The following is a 27,516-nucleotide window of genomic DNA, read 5'->3' on the forward strand; positions in this document are numbered from 1 at the left end:
ATCTGGATGCTTTTACTTTCACTCTTCATTTGGATTAAACCAAGAAGTTTCTGCTTCTGTTATTCAAATCTATGGCTCTGATTTTGAGGTTTCTGGCCCTTCGCAAGCGCTGGACATTGGTCATTATTATGCATGAGCTCATTAACATGCTGACTTTAATTGGCTGCGATTAAGATCGCTTGTAAACAGTCAAATAATGTTTAAAATAAGTGTTTTTGAATAGAACTTTGCGTGACTCCGATGTTGCTGCTCGGGTTGTTATTGTTTATTGTGAATTATGTTTATTTTTAATGTGTAATATTCAGCAAATAAACACTAGTGTGTTCTCTGTAGAGGATCTGTTTTCATTTGCATCCACATTTACATCAATTTAACCAGGAGTGCCCGTAGTTTTGCATATGTTTATGTAGTGTAACTGTAGTGGTGCTTGAATTTCTCCTCGATTATGTCTTTGATTTATTAGCAGCTTAATTAAACAGCAGGATTTTAATTAATTAAGCTCCCTTTGAAATCTCTGAATGGATTTTGCTTTTAGCAGAGTTAGTTATTAAACTCTTGCGTTGGTAGCAATGTCTTTTCAGAGTGGAAAGCTTTATTAAATCTATTTATTTATTTATTTGTTTATTTATATATTTGCTTGTTTTTTGTCACTCAGAGACTCCAAAATGTGAACCGCCTCAGATAAGTGGTGTCCTGTCGCTGTAACAGGAGTGTAGCTCAGTTAACTGTCTGGCTTTAGGCTGTACAGGATTCCTCCTGAACAAGGGCTGGTTTTCCAGACCCAGATTAAGTCTAAAACTACTGTAAATACACTTCTAATAGTAGAACACCACTGGTTCTGCAGTATAGTCCAAGACTAGGCTTAATCCATGTCCACAAAACTGGCCCTGAACCCCCCCCACCCCCCTCCTAAGTAGTCCTGACTGTACTTTAGGCTTTGTTCCACTCTGTTGAATGTGGGATCCGATCCCCATCCGATCTGAGTACCTCTTTAATGTAGAGTTTCCATCAATTCCTGGAATGGGGATGTGATCGAGACGTCCCTAGTGAACGCGTAGTCCGCTGTTCTGAATGTGCTCTCCATGCCGCTGTAGTGTGTTTCTGGGTAATCTCTTCTCCCCTCATTGAGAAGTGTGTGTGTGTGTGTGTGTGTGTGTGTGTGTGTGTGTGTGAGTGTGAGTGTGAGAGAGAGAGAGAGACCTAACAGGTGTGTTTGTCCTCCTCAGCTGTACCGGCGGCTCTCTGAGGTTCTGGGGCTGAATGACGAGACGATGGTGCTCAGTGTGTTCATTGGGAAAATGTGAGTGTGCCTCTCTGCATAGGGTCAGTGCATTAGATCAGTAGGCCTGGACTCAACGCGGCTGTACTGAAGTGCTAAAGTGTTCGTTTGGGTTTTATGGCATGGTCACTGATGAGCATCATCAAATCACATTCGGGGAAGGGGGGGGGACAAGCACACACTGAGAGAGTTTGTCCGTATTGTGCAGGTCCTCTACTGCCTTCAGCTGCTTGCTCTGTCAGATTTTCATATCATTTCTTAAGAGTCTTAATTATGGAAAATGAGCCTGATTTGCATTCATTGTCTTTGTGATGTCATAAAAACATACACACAGCATATTTACATATATCCACCTGTTCAGCCTACAGTAGTCTAAGCCCGGCCCATTCAGGCTGAAGTTATATAGAGTGTTTCAGCCCAGACTGCAATAAGGAAATGGTGAAAATGGCCACAAACATTAAAACATATATAAAATTGGCTTTCATTAATTAATTAATTAATTTCATTTGAACAGTTTAGTGTGTTATTGTATAAGATCGTCTTGCCTGGTAAGGAGAGTGTTAGGTGTGGCCACTTAAGCATCACTTTTGCGCTGTGATGTTTTTGGGGAAACCCAGGCCCAGGAATGCTTCTCATGTGGCTTCTGTAGGTAGTTTTAGGGACAACAGTAGCCAAAGTATGTATTTTCTCATTGTCCCGAAAAAAACCTTGTATCTCCAAAACAGCAGCTTCACAGGAGAAGGAAAGTAACTAATATAAAAAATATTATATATAAACAAAACTATTCCACATTATTTTGCTGCATTTCTATTAAGATAAGATAGATATGGTAAGAATTGTTTTTTAGTCCCACAGTGGGGAAATTCTCAGTGTCACAGCAGCAAAGAGATAGCAAGACACTCAGATGGTCCGTTCAGCATGAAATACAGTATAAAGAACAACTGCCAGATTCACATTGTGGAGAAAAGTGAGAAACGGTCTCGGGGTTGTGCTGATCTACCGGTTCTGTCAGGAGAGTTTTGGGTCAAATGTTTGATGTTTGCTGTGGTTTTTTGTGTGTGTCTGTTTCAGAATCACCAATCTGAAGTACTGGGGACAGTGTGAACCAATCACCTCCAAAACACTACAGCTTCTCAACGATCTGTCTATCGGATATCCTTCACACCCGGCGCTGGGCCTGACGCCTCACTGCTTAACCCTGATCCCGGCTTTGTGCTGTTCACACACGCAGCTCTGACTGTCTGTCTGTCTTTCTGTCTGTCTGTCTGTCTGTCTCTGTCTGTCTTTCTGACTGTCTGTTTGTCTGTCTCTCTGACTGTGTCTGTCTGTCTGTCTCTGTCTTTCTGACTGTCTTTCTGACTGACTGACTGTGTCTTTCTGACTGGTTGTCTGTCTCTGTCTGTCTTTCTGACTGACTGTGTCTTTCTGACTGTCTCTGTCTGTCTTTCTGACTGACTGTGTCTTTCTGACTGTCTCTGTCTGTCTTTCTGACTGACTGTGTCTTTCTGACTGTCTCTGACTGTCTGTCTGTCTCTGACTGTGTCTTTCTGTCTGTCTCTGTCTTTCTGACTGACTGACTGTGTCTTTCTGTCTGTCTCTGTCTGTCTCTGTCTTTCTGACTGACTGACTGTGTCTTTCTGTCTGTCTCTGTCTGTCTCTGTCTTTCTGACTGACTGACTGTGTCTTTCTGTCTGTCTCTGTCTGTCTCTGTCTTTCTGACTGACTGACTGTGTCTTTCTGTCTGTCTCTGTCTTTCTGACTGACTGACTGTGTCTTTCTGACTGTTTGTCTGTCTCTGTCTGTCTTTCTGACTGACTGTGTCTTTCTGACTGTCTGTCTGTCTCTGACTGTGTCTTTCTGACTGCCTGTCTGTCTGTCTCTGTCTTTCTGACTGTCTGTCTCTGTCTTTCTGACTGTCTGTCTCTCTGACTGTCTCTTTGACAAACCCCACTTACAAATGTTTAGATTATAAATTAGATTATTATAATTGTATATTTTTTATTTTTATTTTTTTCCACTTGTTGTTTGAGGGTGTGATGTGACCAATCAGTGACCTGATTTGGCTCTCTAAAAGGCACATTGGGGGGGATTATGTTCTAGATTGACACAGAACAGAAATCTGATCCGTCAGACAGGTGGAATTCATTTGAAATACCGTCCTCATTCTGAGACACCAACATTTTTAAATACTGTGGTGTACAGTATTAATTATTTATTACTTATTAATAATTGTATCACCCAAGCCTGGTTCAGATCTGTGTTCACGCTGAACCCCTTCCTTTGTTAAATAAGACTGATTACATGTTTTATAATGAGACATGCAGTTCATCAGTGCTCTATAAGCACTGCCGATATCCACCATACACTCATAAAAGCATATTATGGACCACAATAACACAATTTATCACAATATGATTAAATTATTATATTGCCCAGCTCTAAGCTAAAGTTACTACCTTCTTAGCTAAACCAGGGTAGATTCATTAGGCTCGTAAAGGAGCTACGTTGAACTACTGGACAGTCTGAAATGAAGTGAGCTCTGAATCGACGTGTAAAGCCGTGATACTGTCTGTTTTTGAAGCCGTCTGGGTTTCCTTAACCTCTGTGCACGTACAGCAGTGTGAGGAAACTGGTGAAGCTCAGTGCGGTCCAGTTCATGCTCAACAACCACACGGTATGCCAGCTGATCCTTACTGTTAGACCTGTCCTTCATAATGTGTGCGTGCGTGTGTGTGTGTGTGCGCGTGCAGTTGGCCATCAGTAATAATCATTAATAATAAACTGACTAATCTTGATCATGTGATGAAACCTCTGCTGGTTGTTTGTGTTGGACAGAGCGAGCACTTTTCCTTCCTGGGCGTGAACAATCAGTCCAACCTCAGTGACATGAGGTGTCGAACCACTTTCTACACGGCCCTCGGCAGGCTGCTGATGGTCGACCTCGGTAAGGCCGCGCCTGATGCCGTCTTTCTAATTACACAAACACAGTCTTCACATTCTAGTGCTTTCTGGTCAGAAACCCAGAGGATGTGCCGGAGTAGCCTGATTGATAAATGCTCTAACTATAATGTTAGATTTATTTATATATATATTTTTTTTTTTTGAGGGGGTGGGTGGGTGGGGTGGGGTAATTCAGTGGTTAGAGTGCTGGCTTATTGATCATAAAGTTGTGGATTTGATAACTTGGTTCTCTGGGCTGCTGCTGTTGGGCTCTTGAGCAAGACCTGTAACTCTTCCAGGGGGTGCTGTACCCTGGCTGACCCTCCAGCCTTCTAAGCTGAAATATGTAATGGAGAAATTTCATAGTATAATAAACATATAATGATGGTAACAGCTTATAATAATCATAATAATAACATTAATCCTCACTTCAAATATCTGTAGTTGTTTTCATTTTGAGATTGTCCAAATATTATATTATTAAATTAAAAGACTCTGAAGGGGTCCTGCTGTGGTCTCTGGCACCAAGACTAACGTTAGCAGCAGATCCTGTAAGTCCTGTAAGTTGAGAGGTGGGACCGCCATTAGCATCAATAGACCTAGGGTGTTCATGACCTGCAAGACCTGCTTGCTGGTGTTCTGGAGATGTTCTGACCCAGTCATTGTCTAGAACATCACAGTTTGGTTCTGGTCAGAGTGTCTCAAATTATTACGCTTGTCTATTTTTCCTGCTTCATCATCTTCATCACTCTCAAGAACTGACTGTTCACTCACTGCCCTATAGATCCACCCCTAGACAGACAGGAGACGCTGGACCCAGATCATCAGAGTTATTCGCTTTGCCTGGCAGTGGTTTTAATGTTATGGCTGATTTGTGTATATTTACACCACTGTGTGTGTGTGTGTGTGTGTGTGTGTGTGTGTGTGTGTGTGTGTGTGTGTGTGTGTGTGCAGGTGAGGATGAGGATCAGTTCGAGCAGTTTATGCTTCCTCTGACGGCTGCGTTCGAAGCTGTCGCTCAGATGTTCAGCACCAACACCTTCAACGAGCAGGAGGCCAAGGTACTCCAGGGGGTAGAACATGCACACACCTTATAGTAACGTTACACCTGGGTCTAGAGTTCTGGAGCTGGCTGCACCGGCTGTACCTGAGGCTGCTTCTAACCATTTACTAAGTAGTTGTAGTTACTAATTATTTACACCCTCCTCAGCTGGATGAAGTGGTAAATAAGCAGAGGGAACCCACACAGAGAGCGTAGAGTGGGTGAACGCCAGAGCTGAGCAGATCCTAGCCTTCATTTACTTCAGCCATATACAGAGATCCACTTAATGTCTGCGTGAGGTTCTACTCCACCAGTGCTCATCAATCATTCATTTCTACACCAACCCCTCTTAACCCCCCAGCATTGAGCTGTGGAGCAGGGGAAGAACTGTGTTTTCTGCAATGATGGATGGTGGAGCTCCATCCAGTACTTTTGGAATTAGATGGGGATGATGAGGTGGGGTGGTGATCATAATCATCCTGACCTCACCAATGCTCCTCACTGAATGCAATCAAATCCTCACAGCAATGCTCCTTCAAAATCTAGAAACTCTTCTTCTCTGGACAGTAGAGACAGTTACTCCAACAAAAGCAGGAGAAACTCATTTTAATGGCCTTGATTTCAGAAGAAACCGTGAATGAGCAGGTGTCCCAATATTTTTGTCCCTATAATGCAAGCATGAACACAAGTTTCTGTGTATAATAAAACTAGATAACTGAGCTGCTGGTTCACACTGAAGTTATTATAAGGAGTGTTTCAGCCTAGACTGGGTTATGAATGAAGCAAACTACAAGGCAGCCAGTCAGAACAGAGCTCATTTACATTAACCAGTCTTAAAGGTAAAGTAACAGAAACAGCTTGTTCAGTTCTAAGGGCTTTATACCCCTCTACTGGCCCACGCCTGGCATTAGGCAGCATGGAGCCAATGGATTAGACTAGACAAGCCGTATGTGTGCATTTGCACGTCTGTGTCAGCAACTTAAAGTAGCTGAATGCATTCATTAGGAGGGGTGTCCACAAACATTCTGACATAACAAGAACCTGGCAGTTGTTATTTATATTGTATCAGAATTTCTGTATGAATGGACCAATAGAAATGCACCAAAATGACCTGGGATAAAATATTTGTATATTCACATCCATTGAAAGTTACTTTTCCTATAAAGTTGCCATTTCGGACATACAGGGTTTTTGCGTGATCGTGACGATATAAATGATTTCAGTTCTTCTATGTAACTTTGATAAAGATAAGAAATCTCATAATGAGCAGAGTAGAGGTAAGAGGAGTTAAGACGTGTGTCTAATTAGGTGGTCTGTCCCTTCTCTCCTCTCTTCCAGAGAACGTTGGTGGGTTTGGTGCGAGACCTGAGGGGAATTGCCTTCGCCTTCAATGCCAAGACCAGCTTTATGATGCTCTTTGACTGGATGTATCCTTCAGAGCTGCTGTGCTACACTGCTTTTCTCCAGATGTGGTTGAACATTATAGAGCATTATAGAGCGCCCCCTACTCTTCCTGTAGTGTATTACAGTCTGTCAGAGTGAGCGTGTGGATCATATGAACATTATAGAGCGCCCCCTACGCTTCCTGTAGTGTATTACAGCCTGTCAGAATGAGCGTGTGGATCATATGAGCATTATAGAGCGCCCCCTACTCTTCCTGTAGTGTATTACAGTCTGTCAGAATGAGCGTGTGGATCATATGAACATTATAGAGCGCCCCCTACGCTTCCTGTAGTGTATTACAGATCTGTCAGATGTTGTCCTTAACCTTGCCTGTCCTGAAACAGCTACCCCTCCTACATCCCTATTTTGCAGAGGGCAATAGAGCTGTGGTATCACGTACCTGCCTGCACGACACCTGTGCTCAAACTGATGGCTGAACTGGTGCACAACAGGTAAAGGGTTTTTCTAAAGAGATCTGTGTGCCAGAGGCTCTTTTTTTTGTTTGTTTGTGAAAATAAAAATATTGCATTAATGTTTCAAATAAATGTTTTCTTTAAACTCCAGATATTAGTAGTGTTGAATTGATGATGCATATCGGAGGAATCCTCATGAATAAAATATTAATAGGAAGGCTTGTGGGGGCAGAAGACTGAATGTGTCTTGATTGGTCACATTGATTTCCTGTTGGAGCTACCAGACGTTCTGCCAACAGTCTAAAGACCGTATTCCTACTGATTAATAAACGGAAGTTATTTATTATTTAGTTAATCTCACTGAATGCATGAATTACATCAGGAGGTGCTCTGCCTGTTGTTGTTTACATATGACCGGTTCGTGTGGGTCAGCGTTCCTCTGTTTTTTGTGCTGTTGGTCAGTAGTAACTCCTCTGGACTGTTGTGTTTTGTTTTTTCCAGGTCGCAGAGGTTACAGTTTGATGTGTCGTCACCAAACGGGATCCTGCTGTTCAGAGAAACGAGCAAGATGATCACGACGTACGGTGAGTCTGCGCGTCGTTACACCATGCTCTTGAAAGATGATGGGGACATGTTAAGCTCTGTTGTCTCAGTCAGACCTCACCTCAAATCTGCCAGATGTTTAGCAGATGTTCTTCTCCAGAGCGACTTACTCAGATTTACTCAGAAAATACCCTTAACTAGTTTATACAGACTAGAATGCAGAAGATCCTCTAAGCTTAGACTCTACTAAAGACCAATGTCAGTGTGGAGACCCTAATCCTCCACACACTCCACACACACACTGCACACACACACTCCACACACACACTGCACACTAAGTAGAGCAGCCCCCATGGCTCAGGAGAGCGACCGCTTCTTCCACATAATGCAGCAGCACCCGGAGATGATCCAACAGGTCCGGTTTAGTTTCTGTGTTTCTATGATTAGCGTTTTAGTTTTTATTTAATAGAATATTATTTTATTTGATCATATTTTATTTAGCTTGGTGTTTGATTATGTATCTGTTTGGCTTCAAAACAAAACCTTTATTTCTTTGCAGAATTAAACAGCTCCATCTTCTATATTGTGTGAAAATGTCAAGATCAAAATAATAGTCTGAAAATATTTAGAATCAAATCTGATTTTTAAAGTTTTCTCATCTCCTGAAAAGGTTTTGGTCAGACAGTGTGGGTGTGGTTTGTGTATGTAAATATATTTTATTTATTTATTTATTTTTATGTCACTGTCTAATGAAAAACATGTATCTCCAAAGTATGACCTGCCTTTAAAATGTGACTAAAATAAGAGATTATTCCAAGTCATTTAGAGCATTTCTATTGGTCCATTTATCCAGAACTAGTCACACGGGTGTACAGAAGCAGCTACAGAGTTCAAACCATAGAGAAAACTAAAAATGGACCAAAATGAAGATGCACGACTATTTATTGAACAGCAGCGATACAGTGCAGTGCTGTTCTTCAGTTTTAATGACCATGACCAAGTCCTCTCAGAAGAGGAGGGTCTTCAGTCTGGGTTTGAGGACAGCGAGCGTTGGACTCTGCTGTTCGGACACCCAGGGGAAGTTCGCTCCACCACTTCGGTGCAGGACAGTAAAAAGTCTGGACGCTCGTCTTCCGTGGATCTTAAAGGATGGCGGGTCGAGCCGAGCCGTACTTGAAGCTGGAACTTTCAGTAAATCAGTAAATCTGGTTCTTGTACTGTTTTGCACTTTTATTATCAGCCTCTCGCAGTAATGTTCAGAATCCGCCCTGTTCACATGTGCAGCCCCTGAGCTGACTGGTGCGTCCTGTTAAACAGGAAGTGATGACCTCAGCGTTTATGATCAACAGCTCTTTTTGTTCTCAACCCAGTAAATAATTGATTACGAAAAAGAGCTCTCATTCCTGCATCATGTGTAAAACCCCTGCAAGCCAAACTGCAGCGTTCCACTGTGCTGTTATCTAGAACCTCACCAAGTGTTCCGGCTAATGTTTCAACTTCAGCCTTCGGCTGATTTTCCCAGGAATTCTTCCAGGTAAAAGCAAGGGATTTTGACCCACGGCTTGCATTGACAAGTGATGTTTGTGTTTGTGTTTGTTTGTGTGTGTGTGTGTGTGTGTGTGTGTGTGTGTGTGTGTGTGTGTGTGTGTGTGTGTGTGTGTGTGTGTGTAGGGAACCGTATCCTGACTCTTGGCGAGGTACCGAAGGATCAGGTGTATGCTCTGAAGCTGAAGGGCATTTCCATCTGCTTCTCCATGCTTAAGGCCGTCCTCAGCGGAAACTACGTCAACTTTGGCGTTTTCCGTCTCTACGGCGACGATGCGCTCGACAACGCCCTACAGACGTTCATTAAGCTGCTGCTGTCCATCCCACACAGCGACCTGCTGGTGAGCCGATGACCTGCTCTGATTCAATGCTTTACCACATCTCACACTTGATGAGTTACTTTAATTATCTTAAAGAACCGAAATAACAACCCGTGTAGAAAAGCTATAGGGGGCGTCCCGTTACCACCTCTGTCTTTTTGAAGCTATCTAAACATCTGGATGTTTGATGGATCTTTGTTATCAGCACCGAGAGATGGAGGTGATCTAACTAAACTCACTGAACTGAAGAAACGTCTTTAATCATCATTTATTAAACAGAATTAATAGAAATGTAATTTTCCCACATTTATTACACTAAATGTGTAGAATTAGTGTCAGGAGCAGAAGATCAGCTGCAGATGATCAGAACATGGTTGGAGAGGATTATTCTGGAGGAGTCTGTCTGGTTTAAACCTCAGACGTTTAGTCTGGTCTGATCTGGATTGATGGTTGAAGGGAGGGGTGAAGAAGATGATCACCATGGTCAGATCCAGAGAGCTCTCTGAGGCCTTCAGAAAGAAGGGTGGAGATGCAGAGGAGTCTGGGAAGGGGTTTAAACAGATCTCAGAACAGTTAGAGATCAGCCGCTGTTCCACCGTCCACTACATCATTTACAAGTGGAACAGCTGACCAACATGGCCAGATCAGACCAGCCTAGCAAGTTCAGCCCAACAGCAGATCAGAACCACAAGATGAGTAAAGAAGCCTCCAACAGTCATGAGAACGTCACCATGGTAGCAGGTAGATCTTACCATAGTTACCAAACTGCAGCATCAACCATCAGAAAGAGACCAAGCAGGTCTGACTTTAATGGGAGGTGTGTATGGAGGAATTTTACAGGCTAATGATGGTCAGTATGGTCTGTCATGGTACTGGTTGTGTTGTTGGATCTGTTGGTTCTGACTGTGTCTGTGGTGTTTCTCTGCAGGACTACCCGAAGCTCAGTCAGTCGTATTACTCTCTGCTGGAGGTGCTCACCCAGGACCACATGAACTTCATCGCCAGTCTGGAGCCCCATGTGGTCCTCTACATCCTGTCTTCTATTTCTGAGGGGCTCACAGCACTAGGTGGGAACCACTGCTCACTCCATCACATTCTTCTAACCCACCACACAGCTGTTTATTACTGTTACTGCTGATGTGACTGGTTTGCCTTATATTTAGTGTATACGCTGTCCAAATGTTTGTGGACACCTCTTCTAATTCTAATTCATTCTAATGCATTCAGCTACTTTAAGCTGCACCCATTGCTGAAACACATGTGCAAATGTACACACACAGCTTGTCTAGTCCCTGTAGAGAAGAAGTACTGCCAATAGAATAGGACTGTCTGGATAAGCTGAACACTTTCCCTTAAGTTTAAATGCGTCTCCGTCCGTCCTCTCCTGCAGATACGATGGTGTGTACGGGCTGCTGCTCCAGTCTGGACCACATAGTGACCTACTTGTTCAAACAGCTGTCCCGCAGCACCAAGAAGAGAGCAGCCCCCATGGCTCAGGAGAGCGACCGCTTCTTCCACATAATGCAGCAGCACCCGGAGATGATCCAACAGGTCCGGTTTAGTTTCTGTGTTTCTATAATTAGCGTTTTAGTTTTTATTTAATAGAATATTATTTTATTTGATCATATTTTATTTAGCTTGGTGTTTGATTATGTATCTGTTTGGCTTCAGAACAAAACCTTTTTTTTCTGAATTAAAAAGCTTCAATATTGTGTGAATATGTCAAGATTAAAATAATAGTCTGAAAATATTTGGAATCAAATCTCATTTTTAAAGTTTTTCCATCTCCTAAAAAAAGGTTTTGGTCAGACAGTGTGAGTGTGGTTTGTTTAATATATATATATATATTTTTATCATTATTATATTTGTTTTTTTATATATATATATATATATATGTGTGTCACTGTCTAATGAAAAACATGTATCTCCCTGCCTTTAGAACTTGACTAAAATAAGATTTTATTCCATTTAGAGCATTTCTATTGGTCCATTCATTCAGAACTAGTCATACAGGTGTACAGAAGCAGCTACAGGGTTCAAACCATAGAGAAAACTAAAAACGGACCAAAATGAAGATGCACGACTATTTATTGAACAGCAGCGACACAGTGCAGTGCTGTTCTTCAGTTTTAATGACTGTTGAGCATCTGCGTGTCAATAAAGCTTGCTTTACTCATAAGCAGGAACGTGGAGAGCCCGTCTTACAGATTTAAGACTATGGTGATTTTTTTTTTTTTAAAGACCATGCTTCACACTTTGGACTGTTGATCAGTGTGATTTAAGATTCATTACACAGTCTTCAGTTCATCCACTTTTACAGTTACTATGTATGCAGTTAGAACCGATATCTAGCAGTACCTGCCAGCTAAGATCAGTGAGTACAGACTAATAGTAGCTCCTCTGTAATAGCTCAGTAACAGACCAGTCGTTCTCTCCAGTGTTGCCAAAAACAACGCCTTTACTTTATTGATATGAAATGATTTGCTGAGACGAATCTAACCAGCAGATTCTCTGTGTGTGGTTCTCCTGCAGATGCTGTCCACAGTGCTCAATATCATCATATTTGAAGACTGCAGGAATCAGTGGTCCATGTCACGGCCGCTGCTCGGCCTCATCCTCCTCAATGAGAAGGTAATTCCCCGCCTCCTTTCGTTCTGCACTGAGGTACAGATACTGTGCACAGCTCTTCTGGGTGACTGTGCTGCGCTAGACACCAATAAGAGTCCTTGGACAAGACTTCTAACACTACACTAGCCCACCTAGTGGGTAATACCAGTAACCTTGTAAGTGGTTCTGGATAAAAGAAGGCGAAATGCTGGAAATGTGAAACAGTCCACCCAGAAACCATTCTAGAGCTGTGATTGGTCAAGATTCTACCACCACAGAAGAAAAGGAAAACCGCTCATTAGCATATGATTTCAGCAGCTTCAGCTTTATTTAATATGACCGTTCTTCTAAGTCGTGTGTGTTTGTACGTTCTCCAGTATTTTGCAGATTTAAGGAACAGCATTGTGAACAGCCAGCCTCCGGAGAAGCAGCAGGCCATGCACTTATGCTTTGAGAATCTAATGGAGGGCATAGAGCGGAACTTGCTCACTAAAAATCGAGACAGGTACTTTCTTTTTTTTTATTAATTTATTTTTCATCCAATTGCAGCATAGATTTTTTAACAAATTATAATAGTCTACAAAACCTGTAACTGCATCTCCAAAACTGCAGCTTTTTGGTGCATTTCTATTGGTCCACTCATCATAAACTGCAGATTCACATTATTGAGAAAAGTGAGAAACGGCAAAAATGGAGATACAAGGTTTTTGCATGGCAGTGATGATGAAAAGCAATATGTATAAATGTTTAGAAAAATGGTGCAGTGTGTTATTGTACTAAATAAATCCACTATACGGACAAGAGTAATGTTTAATTTTATGGAGCATTGCTGTGAGGATTTGATTGCATTCAGTGACAAGAGCGTTAGTGAGGTCAGGACCCCACCTCATCATCTCCAAAAGTACTGGTTGGAGCTCCTCCACCATCATTCCAGAGAACACAGCTCTTCCACTGCTCCACAGCTCCTCAATGCTGGGGGGCTTTATACCCCTCTAGCCCACGCCTGGCATTATTAGGCAGCATGGAGCCGATAGGGTCATGATGTTGATCTGCTCCAGAGAGTCCTATTCTATTGGCAGTACTTCTTCTCTACAGGGACTAGACAAGCTGTGTGTGTGCATTTGCACATCTGTGTCAGCAATGGGTGTAGCTGAATGCCTTCATTAGAAGGGGTGTCCACAAACATTTAGACATAGTATACGATATGTGGCCTGAAGTGTTTATATTTGTACTGTGGTTCAGTTCAGTGACCCCACCTGTGATGAACACCACCCTCTAATCCTCGTCTTCATCTCCGCCTGCAGGTTTACACAGAACCTTTCAGTATTTAGGAGAGAAGTGAACGACTCCATGAAGAATTCCACGTACGGCGTAAACAGCAACGACATGATGAGCTGACATTCCACCACGCAGCACCAGGCGTGGCTCGGGCCGCCTCAGTCCGCCCCCCCTGCACCCCCGGCCCGGACGCCAGGGGACCACCGCTACGCAAGCCTGCACACCCTAAACCCCTAAACCTCCCTCACACACTCCCCACACCCCCGCTCCTCCCCCACCACCACCAGCCCCACAGGCCCGTTCTCTCCCCCCTCCCTTTTTATATATATACACATATAAATATATACATATTTTAAAGCCAGTTTCTCGGGGTCTCCTGACCGCAGTCTCTGAGGAGGGTGTGTGGTCAGGGGAACGGTGCGGATCGGGGTGTGTGGGGTGCGTAGGAGTAGAGTCAGGAGTGTGTGTTTGTGTGTGTGTGTATGTGTGTGGATTCGGGGTGTGGAATGGGGGTTTGGGGTTAAGAGAGAGCGAGAGTGTGGAGTTGGGGTTTGTGTGTGTGAGCGAGTGAGACTGTGTGTGTGTGTGTGTTTGAGTAGACTATAAAGGGTATGATGTGGGTTGGCACCAGCATGTGGTTGTATTTCCAGCTAGATATGGGAGGTGGAAGGTGTGTGTGTGTGTGTGTGTGTGTGTGTGTATAAGTGTGTGTGTGGGGGGGAGGGGGATGAGCTGGACTATGTAGTGCTCTGCTTCTGCCTGCCTTGTATAGAAACACACAAGAGAAGTGTACATTTTTTTCATAACATTTTCAACAATGTTTATAATGATTACAGTTTAAGAAAAAAAAACGACAAAAAAAACAGTGTGATTGAAAAACAACGAGAAAAAAATCTTTTTACAGTCTAGTTTAGTGCAGCTGTGCTGAAGTGTGGGGTGTCTGTGTGAGGAGAGTTCTTCTATTCAGGCCGGGCGTTTCTTTTTTTTGTTGTTTTGTTTATTTTTGTTTATTTTTTTATTTTTTCTGTGTGTGTTTTGGTGTGACTGAAGGATGTCAGTGATTGGTTGGTTGGTTGGGTTGGGTGGAGGTGTGGTGGGAGGGGTTTTACAGGAATACACGTTGTACATTGTCCTCAAACTGAACCTGAGCGGCGAGGATTCTGTAAATACATCCACTTCACGTACGGCAGTGCTTGTTCATGGCCAGAAGGGGGCGCTAAGCTGCCCTGAAATGACAGAGATGAGTTCAAACATCAACCTTCATTCCCAGGCTGGAGTGTTCCTCGTTCCCCTGCTCTCGTCTCTGCTGCTGCTCTCGGCCTCCTGGCACCCCAAACCGAGCCTTAAAGCGATAGTTTGGCGATTGTGCACCTCTCTGTTTTTTTTGTTTTTGTTTTTGTTTGTTTTTTTTAAATCATCACCCCTAATCTACATGAAGCCAATAGATGCTTATGTACACCGATTAGCATTGTGCTAACTGCATCACTCCTGTGTAAAGTCGTGGTGAACTTTAATTAGACTATGTGGTTCTGTTCGAAATATCGGCTACATCCAGGCTGTTGCTGTTTTTAGCTATGCTCAGATACACACACTCTATATGTCCAAATGTTTGTGGACACCCCTTCTCTAATGACTGCATTCGTCTACTTTAAGTTGCACCCATTGCTGACACAGCTTTTCTAGTTTCTGTAGATTTCAGTAATGAATTGAGCTGTGGGATGTTCGGGACGATGAGGTGGGGTGGTGATCATCATCATCATCATCATCCAGCATCCTGACCTCATATACACTCTTGTCGCTGAATGCAATCAAATCCTCACAGCAATGCTCCTGCTCCAAAATCTAGTAGAAAGTCTTCTTCTCTGGACAGTAGAGACAGTTACTCCAACAGAAGCAGGATCAGCTCTTTAATCCCCTTGATTTCAGAAGAAACTGTGTCCCAAAACTTTTGTCTGTATAGCAAGTCCATTAGAGATTACTGAACACCACCTCCTTACAGCTATGTTGAGCAGTGGTTGAGTTAAGGGGTGTGTGGGCTGGTGCACATTTGGCCAAACTGTGGCTTTAAAGCAGGGCAGCTCGACTCAGACCTGCTCAAACACACCGGTCACACCTGGTAACGAACCGCCGGCCGTGTGTTGGGGCAGGTGAGCGAAGCCTCCGAGGGCCGGGTCCTGTGTTTCCGTGGAATGTGATGTGGATAAACGGACTCATGGTTGTAGTGCAGCGGCTCGACTCGGAGCTTTCTCCCCGGCTCTGTTCGCCCTAACCTTTCATTTGACTCTTCACAGGCTTCCAGTGATTCTGTGGCTTTGTCGTGGAGCTGGCGCTGTTCGGTAGCAAGGCCTCTAGGATGTAGCCGTGTACTTTCCCCAATACCCTGGTACTTGCGTCATCACTGCAGGAGCCCGTCACACCCGCCAGTTGCCTCTAGCTTTACTCCCCTCCCCCAAAATGAATCCCCCCCCTCAAAGAATTCCACTTTTTTTTAATAAGAAGAAAATAACGCATCAGAAATATGATAGATTTACAACCAGAACCACAAAGGAATATTTTAGCAACTTGTGCTACTCTCAACAGATGTTGCTGCTAACTGTTTGTGAAGAAACTAGCTCATCTCTTTAACCATGTCCAAGACTCATGGATGTTCCTTTAAGTTCCTTTCCTGTTCCTTTCTTCTGTTTGGTTCCCTGATGTGAGTGTGTCTGTTTGGCGACTGTGTGTTGAGTCCTTTGAGTGATCAGGTAGCTGGTTGAGTTGTTTGGATGTCTGCTACATATAGTGTAAGCATTGTGACTGCAAAATAAACGTCATTGGTTTGTACTGACGTGCGTTTTCTCATATCATGGAAGAGCGACAAACACAATTAATCAATCAAATCAAATCATTTAGAAATATAAATTTATAATGTAATTATTAATTAAATTATTGATTTTGATCTATTGATCAATTAATTAATTAGCACTCCTGACCAGTTCAAAGTCCATATCTGAAATGTGTGTTTAACTGTGGCAAAGGTGCTCAGAGCACCAATCTAAAGAGATCATTTTGCTAATATTTTCTTTTCATTATATTTTTTATTAATATTTCACTTAACCTTAATTTAATCAGAGTCTTCTTGAGATTCGGATCTCTCTGAGGGAGACACGGCCAAGAGAGCGCACCATTTCTAATAACAATTAAAAAATAATGAGATTATATATTTAAAAAATAATAAAATAGAAAATCACTGTGATTTAAAGTTAAAAAAAAACTAAAACATTACAATGTTGATGTGAGGTTATGAATGAATAAATAGATGGACAAATCTTTAGACCAATCAGGGCGTAGATTCTTAGTGTTACTAATCTTCGTATTAAAGCACCCATTTCATTCAACTGCATTTTTAAAAAAGAAAATGGAAAAAAAACGTATGAGCTTGATTATATCATGGAAATGCTGCAAAGCATCAGTCCATATTTATAACATTTATTTATTTATTTATTTTTAGAACCTAAGCTGTGAGAAAACTGCCAACCTACTTTAGTCTGATCAGTCCTAAAGGAGCGTTCTTTGAATGATGCAGGGCAGCCAATCAGAACACAGCTCATTTACATAATCAGTCTTAAAGCCTCAGTAAAGGCTTGTTTTGTAGAAATCAATCCTGACTGAAGTTGAGAGAGAGATAGTGATATATATATATATATGTGTGAGAGATATATAGTGAGAGAGAGATAGTGAGATGTATAGTGAGAGAGAGATAGTGAGATATATAGTGTGAGCGAGAGATAGTGAGATATATATGTGTGAGAGATATATAGTGCGAGAGAGATAGTGAGATATATAGTGAGAGAGAGAGAGATAGTGAGAGATAGTGTGAGATATATAGTGAGAGAGAGAGAGAGAGAGTGCGATATATAGTGTGAGCGAGTTAGTTAGTGGTGATGCTCGCTCGACCCCTTTAGCATCATGCTTTTGGAGAAACCCAGGACAGAACACCAGGGTTCTTCAGCTCACACTGCCTCTAAGTAGAAGTGGGAGAACCTGCAGCTGAAATCTCCACGCGGTTCTCTGCCTGTTTTTAATGGTTCTTCATGTAGAAGGAAAACTTTATACAGACTTTAAAAAATGGCCACATCATTATGAGCCAGAGTGTTCGACACTTAGCGGGACAGGAAGTAAAAGGTAACGGTTTCTGAAAGTTCCACTGGTGTAGAACCTTAACGTGGAGGATACTGAAGCTTTAAAGAAGCTCTTACGCAGTTACAATTATGGGTTCTCAAAGGACTGTTGATTAAAAGGTTCCATAGAGGAGCAGAGGGGTCTGTTCTGTGGCACAGCTCTACTCCAGAAAATGACCATCATAAAAATGGCTCTTTGGGTTCTCACATGTGGGTCTATGGCACCATAGAACCAGAAAATGTTCTTAAAGGAACCAAGTGTGGTTCCTGTCCTTCATATTTCTGTTTTCCTGCTGAAACACAATCAATCTCTTTCTATCTCTCTCTCTCTCTCTCTCTCACACACACACACACACACACACACACGGCCTCCAGAAGGGCTTGTTTATTAGTTCTTTGGTCAGATCAGGGGTGTTTGGAGCTCAACGCTAAAATAAACAGTCCAGGTAAAGGAACGACTGTTCTGCCTCCTGAAGGAACCCTTATAGAGAGCGCTGGTTTTCCCAGTGTAGAGCCGATCAGACTAGCGTTACAGACCAGGCTCTCCAGGTGGAGATGTAGCCAGGAGAAATGAAGACACTCGGCTGGGGGTTGAATGTTGATTATTTCTTACAAAAACAGAACAACGTTGGCCATGAACAAAAAAAAAAGGTTCCGACTGAATAATTAATTAATTACATTTTAAATACATTAACCCAGGAATTTATCCCAGGCCTCATCTTCCTTCCTCTAACAGTATTATTTGACCTCATCAGGTTCCACCCACCACTGTTTTTATTCATAGCTACTGTTGCCAAGTAGAATAAACTTTACAGAACACTGTAGCTCCGCCTCCTATTAATATTATTCACCCTAATGAGAGGCTGTAGCTCCGCCTCCTCAGTGTATATCACAATACCTACATTTAGAGCATTATTAATATTATTCACCCTAATGAGACTGTAGCTCCGCCTCCTCAGTGTATATCACAATACCTACATTTAGAGCATTATTAATATTATTCACCCTAATGAGACTGTAGCTCCGCCTCCTCAGTGTATATCACAATACCTACATTTAGAGCGTTATTAATATTATTCACCCTAATGAGAGGCTGTAGCTCCGCCTCCTCAGTGTATATCACAATACCTACATTTAGAGCATTATTAATATTATTCACCCTAATGAGACTGTAGCTCCGCCTCCTCAGTGTATATCACAACACCTACATTTAGAGCGTTATTAATATTCACCCTAATGACAGACTGTAGCTCCGCCTCCTCAGTGTATATCACAACACCTACATTTAGAGCGTTATTAATATTCACCCTAATGAGAGACTGTAGCTCCGCCTCCTCAGTGTATATCACAATACCTACATTTAGAGCGTTATTAATATTCACCCTAATGAGAGACTGTAGCTCCGCCTCCTCAGTGTAGATCACAATACCTACATTTAGAGCGTTATTAATATTCCCCCTAATGAGAGACTGTAGCTCCGCCTCCTCAGTGTATATCACAATACCTACATTTAGAGCGTTATTAATATTCACCCTAATGAGAGACTGTAGCTCCGCCTCCTCAGTGTATATCACAATACCTACATTTAGTGTTGTATACAATTTCTCAGTAAAGGCTCACGCTCTAAATGTAGGTATTGTGATCTACACTGAGGAGGCAGAGCTACAGTCATTCAATAGGGTTTAATTAGATTTCTACTATTGTTCTAAAGCTTGTCCAACCAAGCAGCAGTCATTTTGATACATTAGTGGGTGGAGTCTGGGGAGGACAGCTGAGCAGTGTGGGTAATAAGGACAAACTTGGCCTGAAGCACCATAACAAACAAGGCCGCTGCAGCGAAGCCGCCGCGAGAGCTAACACCGCTCCTTCTTCTGCTGTTTGGCCTTCACGCCGGCGCTGTGAACCACGCTGTTGTAGCCTTCCCGGTTTCTGGCGATCTCTACAGCGAAAAACTGGATTCTGGTGGCTGAAACAGAAATCACATTTAATCTAGAGCACAGTGACCTGTACAACACTAATCAGCCAGAACATTAAGACCACCTGCTAATATCATGCATGTCCCCCTTTTACTGCGCCGACCCATCGAGCCATGGACTTTACAAGACCTCTGAAGGTGTCCTGCTGTGGTATCTTGGGGCCCCAAGACTAACGTTAGCAGCAGATCCTTTAAAAGTCCTGTAAGCTGGGAGGTGGGCGGAGCATCCATGAGCATCAGTAAGTGCCTTGACCTTGTTGCCACGGTTGTTCTTCCTTGAAGCACTTTTGGTAGATATTGACCACTCCATACTGAGAATAGCCCAGAAGACCTGATGCCTGGTGTTCTGGAGATGTTCTGACCTGGTCATTGTCTAGAACATCACAGTCTGGTTCTTGTCCAATATATCCACTCCTTAAACAGAGCCACTGGAAGCAGGGCATCAATAACATTCACTGAACCTGGCTTTGGTTTTAATGTAATGGCTGATCTGTGAATGAATTACCATAGATTTTAAGACATGATAGACTGTAAGAGTTCTGGTACCATACCGAATATCGTGTTCTCCTCAGTGTAGTCCTTCTCGCAGTCTAGTCGTAATAACGTGCCGTAGTTGAAGTCTTCAACGAGGTGTTCAAAATGGTTGCAAAAGGGTCTCCATTTCTGCAGGAGATGGACAAATATATATATATACACACATATATATATATACATACACATTATATATATATATATATACACACACACACATATATACACACATATATATATATACACACACACACACACACACACACACACACACACACACTCTCCTAAATTATGTTCTTTACACAAAAAAACAAAAACAGAAGAAAAAGAAAGCCCTAACAAACCTCCTTGGCTTCTGGTGACTTCAGCAGCTCAGGGTCCAGAACCTTGATGTTGAGGTCAGCAAAGTCTTCTCTGAACTTGGTGTAGATCATGTCGTCAGATTTCGTCAGTTTAAGAAATTTTGGGTCTACGGAGGAAATGAGCTGAAACACAAAATAAAAAAAAAATAAATACCTTACTTCACCCCGGCCACTTTATCAGAAACCCCTCTCTTATAGCTCCACCTTGCTGGTGTTCAGCTGGATGCTGCAGATCATCTGTTGATGCAGTGTGACCTTTATCATGCTTGTGCCAGCACCACACACACTGCCGTGAACACCACCACGTCAGAACGGACCACCACCCCAAAGATATCTGGATAACAAGCATGGCCCTGTGGTCAGCAACTGACCAGTAATGAACAGGGTGGAGTGGGCTGCAAGAGCTGGGCAACAGTCAGTAACTGTACACAGATAGTGGAACTACAATGCAGGGGTTTCCAATAAAGTGGCCAGTGAGTGAAAGCACAAGGTAGGGGTTTCTAATAAAGTGGCCAGTGAGTGGAAGCAAAAGGTAGGGGTTTCCAATAAAGTGGCCAGTGAGTGAAAGCACAAGGGAGGGGTTTCCAATAAAGTGGCCAGTGAGTGGAAGCAAAAGGTAGGGGTTTCTAATAAAGTGGCCAGTGAGTGAAAGCACAAGGTAGGGGTTTCTAATAAAGTGGCCAGTGAGTGGAAGCAAAAGGTAGGGGTTTCCAATAAAGTGGCCAGTGAGTGGAAGCAAAAGGTAGGGGTTTCTAATAAAGTGGCCAGTGTGCGGAAGATAAAGGTAGGGGTTTCCAATAAAGTGGCCAGTGAGTGCAAGCAAAAGGTACAGGTTTCCAATAAAGTGGCCAGTGAGTGGAAGCAAAAGATAGGGGTTTCCAATAAAGTCGCCGGTCAGTGCAAGCAAAAGGTAGGGGTTTCCAATAAAGCGGCCAGTGAGAGGAAGCACAAGGTGGGTGTTTCTAATAAAATTGCCAGTGATTGAAAGCAAACGCTGGATGTTTCCAATAAAGTGGCCAGTCAGGGGTTTCTAATAAAGTGGACGGTGAGTCATGAGGTCATTCCAGGCATGGCTGCGTGTATCTAAACTCCTTACATTGAAGTAAACCTCTGCGTGGTTGTAGGCCTTCATAGCCCACATCACCTCCAGCTGAGCCTGAATAAGCAGAGACATGAAGATCAAACAGCAAGTCTCTAATTTAAGAGAAAAATTCACAATTAACTAATTAACTAATTAGACCAAGTCGAAACTGATCAGAGACACACTCACGTCGTTGCCGTAGGCCTCTGCTGGGAGGGAGAGCGCATGCGCCGCAGCCGCCGCTCCTTCCACACCCTGAGAATCAGATCATTCAGCAATTATTAGTCTTAATTATTAATAATTATTATTAATTAATTAATCAGATTAAGGGAGTCACTATACGCCAGATTTACGCCACTGTGCTGAAACTCGTTTAGCCATTAGTTTTCACACTGCAGCACAAATTAGATTTACATTTTTATACAGAAAAACAATCTGAAATATATGAAACATCTTATATAGCTATAATCTCCCAATAAATAATCCCACCTAAATATACTGTATATAAACACACACGCATGTACTTTGTTTATGAGGTTTAATTTTCAATAATAAATAAATAAAAGTCTGCATTACAACTGCATTACTTAAGCCTACTTATTTAAGTAGATGTGAGAATATATTTAACTATATTTACACCTAAAATCTGAGAATATGATCTGACTGAATGTGAGGTGGCCTTTAAAAAGGGCTCCAGTGTTTTCCCTCATATTTAATATCTCAGTAAAGCTGGAGATGCTAAACCCTAAAACTTTCTCCTGCTGTAGTTAAACAGGTCTGATCTTAATCATTCAGTTCAGATCTGCTTTCTTTTCCATTTCTAAACCTGTGAAATTAATCAAATATTGATATTTTATTATTGATCGATGGTGAAAACACTGGCTGAGATGCACTAAAGATCGAGATACGCGGTTTATGATGTACAAACTTCTCAAAATATGAATCTAGAAGAGAGAAAGAGCAGCAGATAGAATAAACTGATTGATTGATTGATTGATTGATTGATTGATTGGAGGATTTTCAGGGTTTTCAGGGCTGAAGCCACATGTTCCTCCACATGCTTCACAACAACCTGCACGACTCGACTCGAAAAGAAAGGTTTTTTAGGAATTTTTTTTTTTTTTATCTGATGTTTAGTGTCTCAGACTCGCCGTCCTGCTGCTACTCGCACTGATATCGATTTTAACAGAATAATAAAAATAATAATAATAATAATTTCATACCAGAGACGCAAGAACATCCCCAGTGTCCATGTTGATGCCTTGTAGGACCCGGATGTGAATCGTGCCCTAGGTCTTAAAGGGCCAGCTGCGTGTTTCTGGGCGCGTCCCAGTATCCTGTTCACTAACACACACACTGCCTCCTCAGGCAGGGACCTAAGGTACTGAGTCATGTCTGAAAGTTTATATGTTATATTAAGACAAGTTTTTTCTTTAACCCATCCATGCAGTGAACACACACACACACACACACACACACACACACACCAGTGAAACACAGTGGGCAGTGAGCACACATGCCCAGAGCGGTGGGCAGCCATTGCTGCAGCTCCCGGGAAGCAGAGAGAGGGTGAAAGGCCTTGCTCGAGGGCCCAACAGTGGCAGTTTGCAGTTTGCCAAGCCCGGGTATCGAACCCACTGCCCACTATTAAATTAATTGATGGGCCCATCAAAAGATATTACACTGGCCCCCACAACTCTTAACAATTCTGCCAAAAAATACTCCATTAATACATTTTTAGGGGCCCTGTCAGTCACAGGCCCTTAGATCCGTCCTAACGTTCCCCCCATATGGTGTCCCTGCTTGTCTGAAGAGAGAAAAGCAACATGGCAGAAGTAAGCAGCGGTCCGTACCAATGTAAGTTATTAACTATTATTGTTCCTTAATCTTTTATTTCTGATTAGAAATGATCCGCACTCTGTCAAGTGATTTTAATTACTTTAATTACTACGCCACCAGCTTTTTGGTTTACAACTATATAGATCAGCTATATAGATCAGCTATATAGATCAGCTATATAGATCAGCAATATAGATCAGCTATATAGATCAGCTATATAGACAACAAATACAATCATTAAAGATACTCCTTTATTAGTCCCACAGACCATAGAAATTATAGAAGTCAATAGAACAATGCAGCACATTGATCTTTACTTGCACATGGGGGGAAATGGAAGAATATTACACATTGTAAATTATTATTAATATCATAATAATAAGGATCTCCTTATTTCCTGTATGTGTGTAATAGCACAGGCAGCAAGGCGTCAAGGCAGCTGCCTTCAGTTTCGGACACAGCCTAGACAGTGCACTCCAGTCAGAACACAGGCTCCTGTGTTCCTGCCAGTATTCAGTGTTGATACTGTATATCAGCACACTAGAGAGTGCATTCTAGGAAAAGCTGGTGCACTTCTCAAAGCTATGATTAGCAGTGAAGTTTTGAAAAATGACAAAATGATAGTTCTTATTTATTATTACAGTATAGATGGATAGATACTTTATTGATCCGGATGGAAATGTAGCAGCCAGTAGCAGTTACACAATACAGCACAGTAATCTAATACAATAATATAAAAAAAGAAGTAGTCCAAATATAACTATTAACTATACGTTATAAATAATACGTTATAAATAATTCACTATAAATAAATAATACCGTAACCTATAGATAACCTATAACATCTCTATACTGGTGACCACTAGTGTGTATAAGTGTTGTTAAAATGCCTATTTGCCCCTGAAAGACTCTAAAAGTGCTCTCTCCTGGACTGAGAGTGCAGGCTGCAGCCTGGCCTGGTCTGCAGTGCTGTAATGGCGCCCTCTTGTGGCGAGAAGCGGATCTGCTCTCCTTATTAAAGCATTAATATTAATATCAGTAAGGTGGAGATATCAACACTAACAGCACTAGCAGCTGTTGGAGGAAATTGCAGCATTGCATTGGGAGAATATCAGCATTTAAAGCCGTTGTTTACTGTTTTATTTGTAAACATATGAAATATATATATTTAGAAGCGTGCATTTTTAATATACATACGAAACAAACGTTTGTAGCATCGCGATATGCAATGGGAACATCATTAAAAAATAGTAATAATAATAATAATACTAATAATAATGTTGGGGGATGACTCGTCCTTTAAGGCGTCGTGCTGTTCCTCCAGCGCCCTGCAGCGGCTCTCAGGCGGACCTGCAGCCGAGCTCCGGGAGGACAGCAGAGGAGCGCGCGACCGGCCTCCCTCACACGCAGCCAGGTGAGCTCGAGCCTGATGTTTTGTGTTCGCGTTCAGTTTATTAAGCAGGTGCACATCAGGACCAGCCCATAATAACACGCCAAACATCTGGGCTTCGTATGCGTCGGTGTCGCACGCGCGCGCGAGAGGGAGCGTTTATGCTAATGCGCGCTCTACTAAAACCGTAAGATCATATTTTGCTGTATTTTGGGTTTATTACGGTATTAAATATCGTCTCGTGCTGAACTGCTCGAGACGCTCGAGCTGCGTGTTTCAGACATCTGCTGTTTTATGCGTTATTATAACGCAGTGTGGAGGCGCGTGCTGCACAGGCCGGTAACCTTCAGCGCGAGCGTCACGTCCAGATCAAAAGGCGCGTCCTAGATAAGCTAGCCCGCGTTTGTTTATTTGTTTATTTGTTTGTGTGTGTGTGTGTGTGTGTGTGTGTGTGTGTGTGTGTGTGTGTGATGGTGCGTTTACTGTGAAGCTGCTTCTCCCTGAACATCTGTAAACACTTGATGACTTAAAGGGGAATTCCACCAGATGTGTGAAAATGCTCTGCAGAGTTCAGCCTTCAGGAGGAACACATCCAGAAGGAGTTCAGTGTGAAACTGAGCTTCACTGTAGAGAAACTTACCAGTTTAGATTTCCTTACAGTGGAGGCGAATGGAACCAGACATCGGTCGCCATGACTACAACACAGATACATCCCATGATGTATCTCCTATCCAAACCCACCAGTGCAGCTACACGAGTCTCCTGAGTTTTATATGGAACGATGATGATGATGATGATGATGATGAAGGTAAAATAGTGAATAGAGAATCTGAACTAATGCAGTTCTCTTTAGGGACTACTTTCTATAGCCGCACTACACCCTGCAGCATGTATCCCTCCACCATTTTAATGATCTGGTTCTAAAAGCAGGTTCTAGAGCCGAACTCTTCTCAGAACTCTGGTAGAACCGTGTCTCAGGCATCAGGCAGCGTCTTCATCACCATTAGGTGAAGAACTTTCTGTGAGGAGCTTTTATTATTAGAGCTTCAGACGTCTGCTTCCCTTCACCTCCACTGTAGAACCACAGCTCTGCCTGGGGGAGCTTATCTAGAACCTCCACTGTAGAACCACAGCTCTGACTGGGGGAGCTTATCTAGAACCTCCACTGTAGAACTGCAGCTCTGACTGGGGGAGCTTATCTAGAACCTCCACTGTAGAACTGCAGCTCTGACTGGGGGAGCTTATCTAGAACCTCCACTGTAGAACTGCAGCTCTGACCGGGTCAGTGTGCTTCACACCAAACCCAGACTCTGAATTATTTAGTATCAGTTTCATTAGATGCTGAAATTTTGAACATTTGGTGGAGTCCCCTGTAGTGCTGTTGTGTCTGTGGCCCCTCAGATTAAGACTGTAGTGTAATGGATGAACGCAGCTGTGTGTTCCTGTAGAGAGCGACAGGAAGCCGCTGTTAGCGTGAGGAATGTGTCGGTGCTGATGCAGGCTTTGTTATTGTTGGTAGTCTTGGTTTTGGATTGGTGTCTTATGTAAATGATAACATCATGATACTGAGAGATATTACACTGTGAGAGCTGGTGGCATGGTTTATTATCTTCACATTGTTTTTTATTTATCCGTTTTAGTTTCAATTCATTATTTTATTTATAGTTTTTTTATATTTATTGCATAAACTAAGCATTTAGTGCCAGTATGCAATAAAACTGTGCTGAACACACACATCAGGATACCTGCTGTTATCACTCTTGATATTAGTATCTCTTATTTCATGTGTTAATATTGACATAAAACCATTAGATTTCATGAAAATATGGTATTTCTAGATTTGTTTTGCTGAATACAATCAAATCCTCACAGCAATGTTCCTCCGAATTCTAATAGAAAGCCCTTCTCTGGACAGTAGAGACAATCACTCCAACAAAAGCAGGATCAGCTCTTTTAATCCCCTTGATTTCAGAAGACAATCAATATGCAAGTGTCCCAATACTTTTGTCCGCATAGTGTATGTAATTGTAATCACTGATCTCTGAGCCCCGATTCAGTCGATCAGCCGAGACGTGTTCGGTATCGGACGTGAGCTTCTTTGGTTCCCAACAGGAGATGCTAGGCTAACGTAGCTAACAAACACTGATCTTAGACTGTCACCAATTTACTCATCTCTGTAGACACGCCCCCAAAGCCGTCTATCTCTCAGCCCGTCTCTCAGAGCTCCTCCAGATCTTCATCAGCTGGTAGATGGATGAGGTTTAGGAGACGGCGGGACTTACTTTAGTCTAGAAACCCAAACAGAACCAGAACCACAGAGCTGAGGAACGCTGGAGGAACCAGAACCACCTTCACCTCAGCGCAGTGTGTGTATCACTCCGCCCACTGCGCTCCGGTTAAAGTAGTTTACGTAGCTTTTCGGTGGATTTGTGAAGGTTTTGGGGGCGTGTGTTTACAGTTCAGTGTTTGTTAGCCACGTTAGCCTAGCATCTCCTGTTGTGAATTAAAGAAGCTCAGGTCCGATACCGAACACGTCTTGGCTGATCCACCGAATCCAGGATCAGAGATCAATCGTGTTCCATTGATTTTACATTGAACTGCTCCTTTAAGTCTGTTCTGATTGGCTCTCAGAGCTGAAGTCCTGAAGCATGTGCTCATGGTGTGTGTGTGTGTGTGTGTGTGTGTGTGTGTGTGTGTGTGTGAGGCTGCTGAAGGAGCTGCACTGCATTAGAGATGTGATCAGTGGGACGCTAATCTGATTGGTCAGA

The 27,516-nt window shown here is 42.6% G+C and overlaps 3 protein-coding genes across 6 annotated transcripts in view; 2 read left to right on the forward strand and 1 right to left on the reverse strand.

Moving 5' to 3' along the window:
• Positions 1 to 16,237, forward strand: part of xpo7 (exportin 7) — a 37,451-nt gene extending 21,214 nt beyond the window's left edge. For both annotated transcript variants that reach the window (XM_072658357.1, XM_072658358.1), the window contains exons 15-28: positions 1,227 to 1,300; positions 2,351 to 2,431; positions 3,890 to 3,953; positions 4,115 to 4,223; positions 5,174 to 5,280; positions 6,600 to 6,688; positions 7,049 to 7,156; positions 7,619 to 7,701; positions 9,332 to 9,546; positions 10,454 to 10,592; positions 10,916 to 11,076; positions 12,058 to 12,156; positions 12,510 to 12,637; positions 13,437 to 16,237. In XM_072658357.1, coding sequence (XP_072514458.1) covers positions 1,227 to 1,300; positions 2,351 to 2,431; positions 3,890 to 3,953; positions 4,115 to 4,223; positions 5,174 to 5,280; positions 6,600 to 6,688; positions 7,049 to 7,156; positions 7,619 to 7,701; positions 9,332 to 9,546; positions 10,454 to 10,592; positions 10,916 to 11,076; positions 12,058 to 12,156; positions 12,510 to 12,637; positions 13,437 to 13,530 — 1,551 coding nt within the window. In that variant the 3' untranslated portion in view covers positions 13,531 to 16,237. The remainder of the gene's footprint in view (positions 1 to 1,226; positions 1,301 to 2,350; positions 2,432 to 3,889; positions 3,954 to 4,114; positions 4,224 to 5,173; positions 5,281 to 6,599; positions 6,689 to 7,048; positions 7,157 to 7,618; positions 7,702 to 9,331; positions 9,547 to 10,453; positions 10,593 to 10,915; positions 11,077 to 12,057; positions 12,157 to 12,509; positions 12,638 to 13,436) is intronic.
• Positions 16,238 to 18,155: 1,918 nt separating this feature from the next.
• Positions 18,156 to 22,796, reverse strand: pbdc1 (polysaccharide biosynthesis domain containing 1). Its single transcript, XM_072658356.1, has 6 exons — positions 22,743 to 22,796; positions 21,709 to 21,774; positions 21,535 to 21,594; positions 20,421 to 20,561; positions 20,097 to 20,208; positions 18,156 to 19,536 (listed from the first exon to the last, which is right to left on the reverse strand). The coding sequence occupies exons 1-6, from the start codon at positions 22,770 to 22,772 to the stop codon at positions 19,424 to 19,426; spliced, it is 522 nt and encodes a 173-aa protein (XP_072514457.1). The 5' UTR covers positions 22,773 to 22,796; the 3' UTR covers positions 18,156 to 19,423.
• Positions 22,797 to 24,358: 1,562 nt separating this feature from the next.
• Positions 24,359 to 27,516, forward strand: part of dmtn (dematin actin binding protein) — a 35,459-nt gene continuing 32,301 nt past the window's right edge. The window contains exon 1 of one of the 3 annotated variants that reach the window (XM_072658678.1): positions 24,359 to 24,772. The gene's annotated coding sequence lies outside the window, so the exon portion shown is untranslated. Of the gene's footprint in view, positions 24,773 to 24,800; positions 24,936 to 27,516 lie in introns of those variants that run through there. The other 2 variants (XM_072658682.1, XM_072658680.1) reach the window with 2 other exon arrangements.

Source organism: Salminus brasiliensis, chromosome 16 (genome assembly GCF_030463535.1).
Source record: "Salminus brasiliensis chromosome 16, fSalBra1.hap2, whole genome shotgun sequence".
Classification (NCBI taxonomy): domain Eukaryota; kingdom Metazoa; phylum Chordata; class Actinopteri; order Characiformes; family Bryconidae; genus Salminus; species Salminus brasiliensis.

Coding starts and splice junctions, on each gene's coding strand:
- pbdc1 (XM_072658356.1), bottom strand. CDS start 22,772: ATGGACACTGGGGATGTTCTTGCGTCTCTG. Junction 21,775..22,742: donor GGGATGTTCTTGCGTCTCTG/GTATGAAATTAT, acceptor TCTGATTCTCAG/GGTGTGGAAGGAGCGGCGGC. Junction 20,209..20,420: donor AGTCACCAGAAGCCAAGGAG/GTTTGTTAGGGC, acceptor CATCTCCTGCAG/AAATGGAGACCCTTTTGCAA.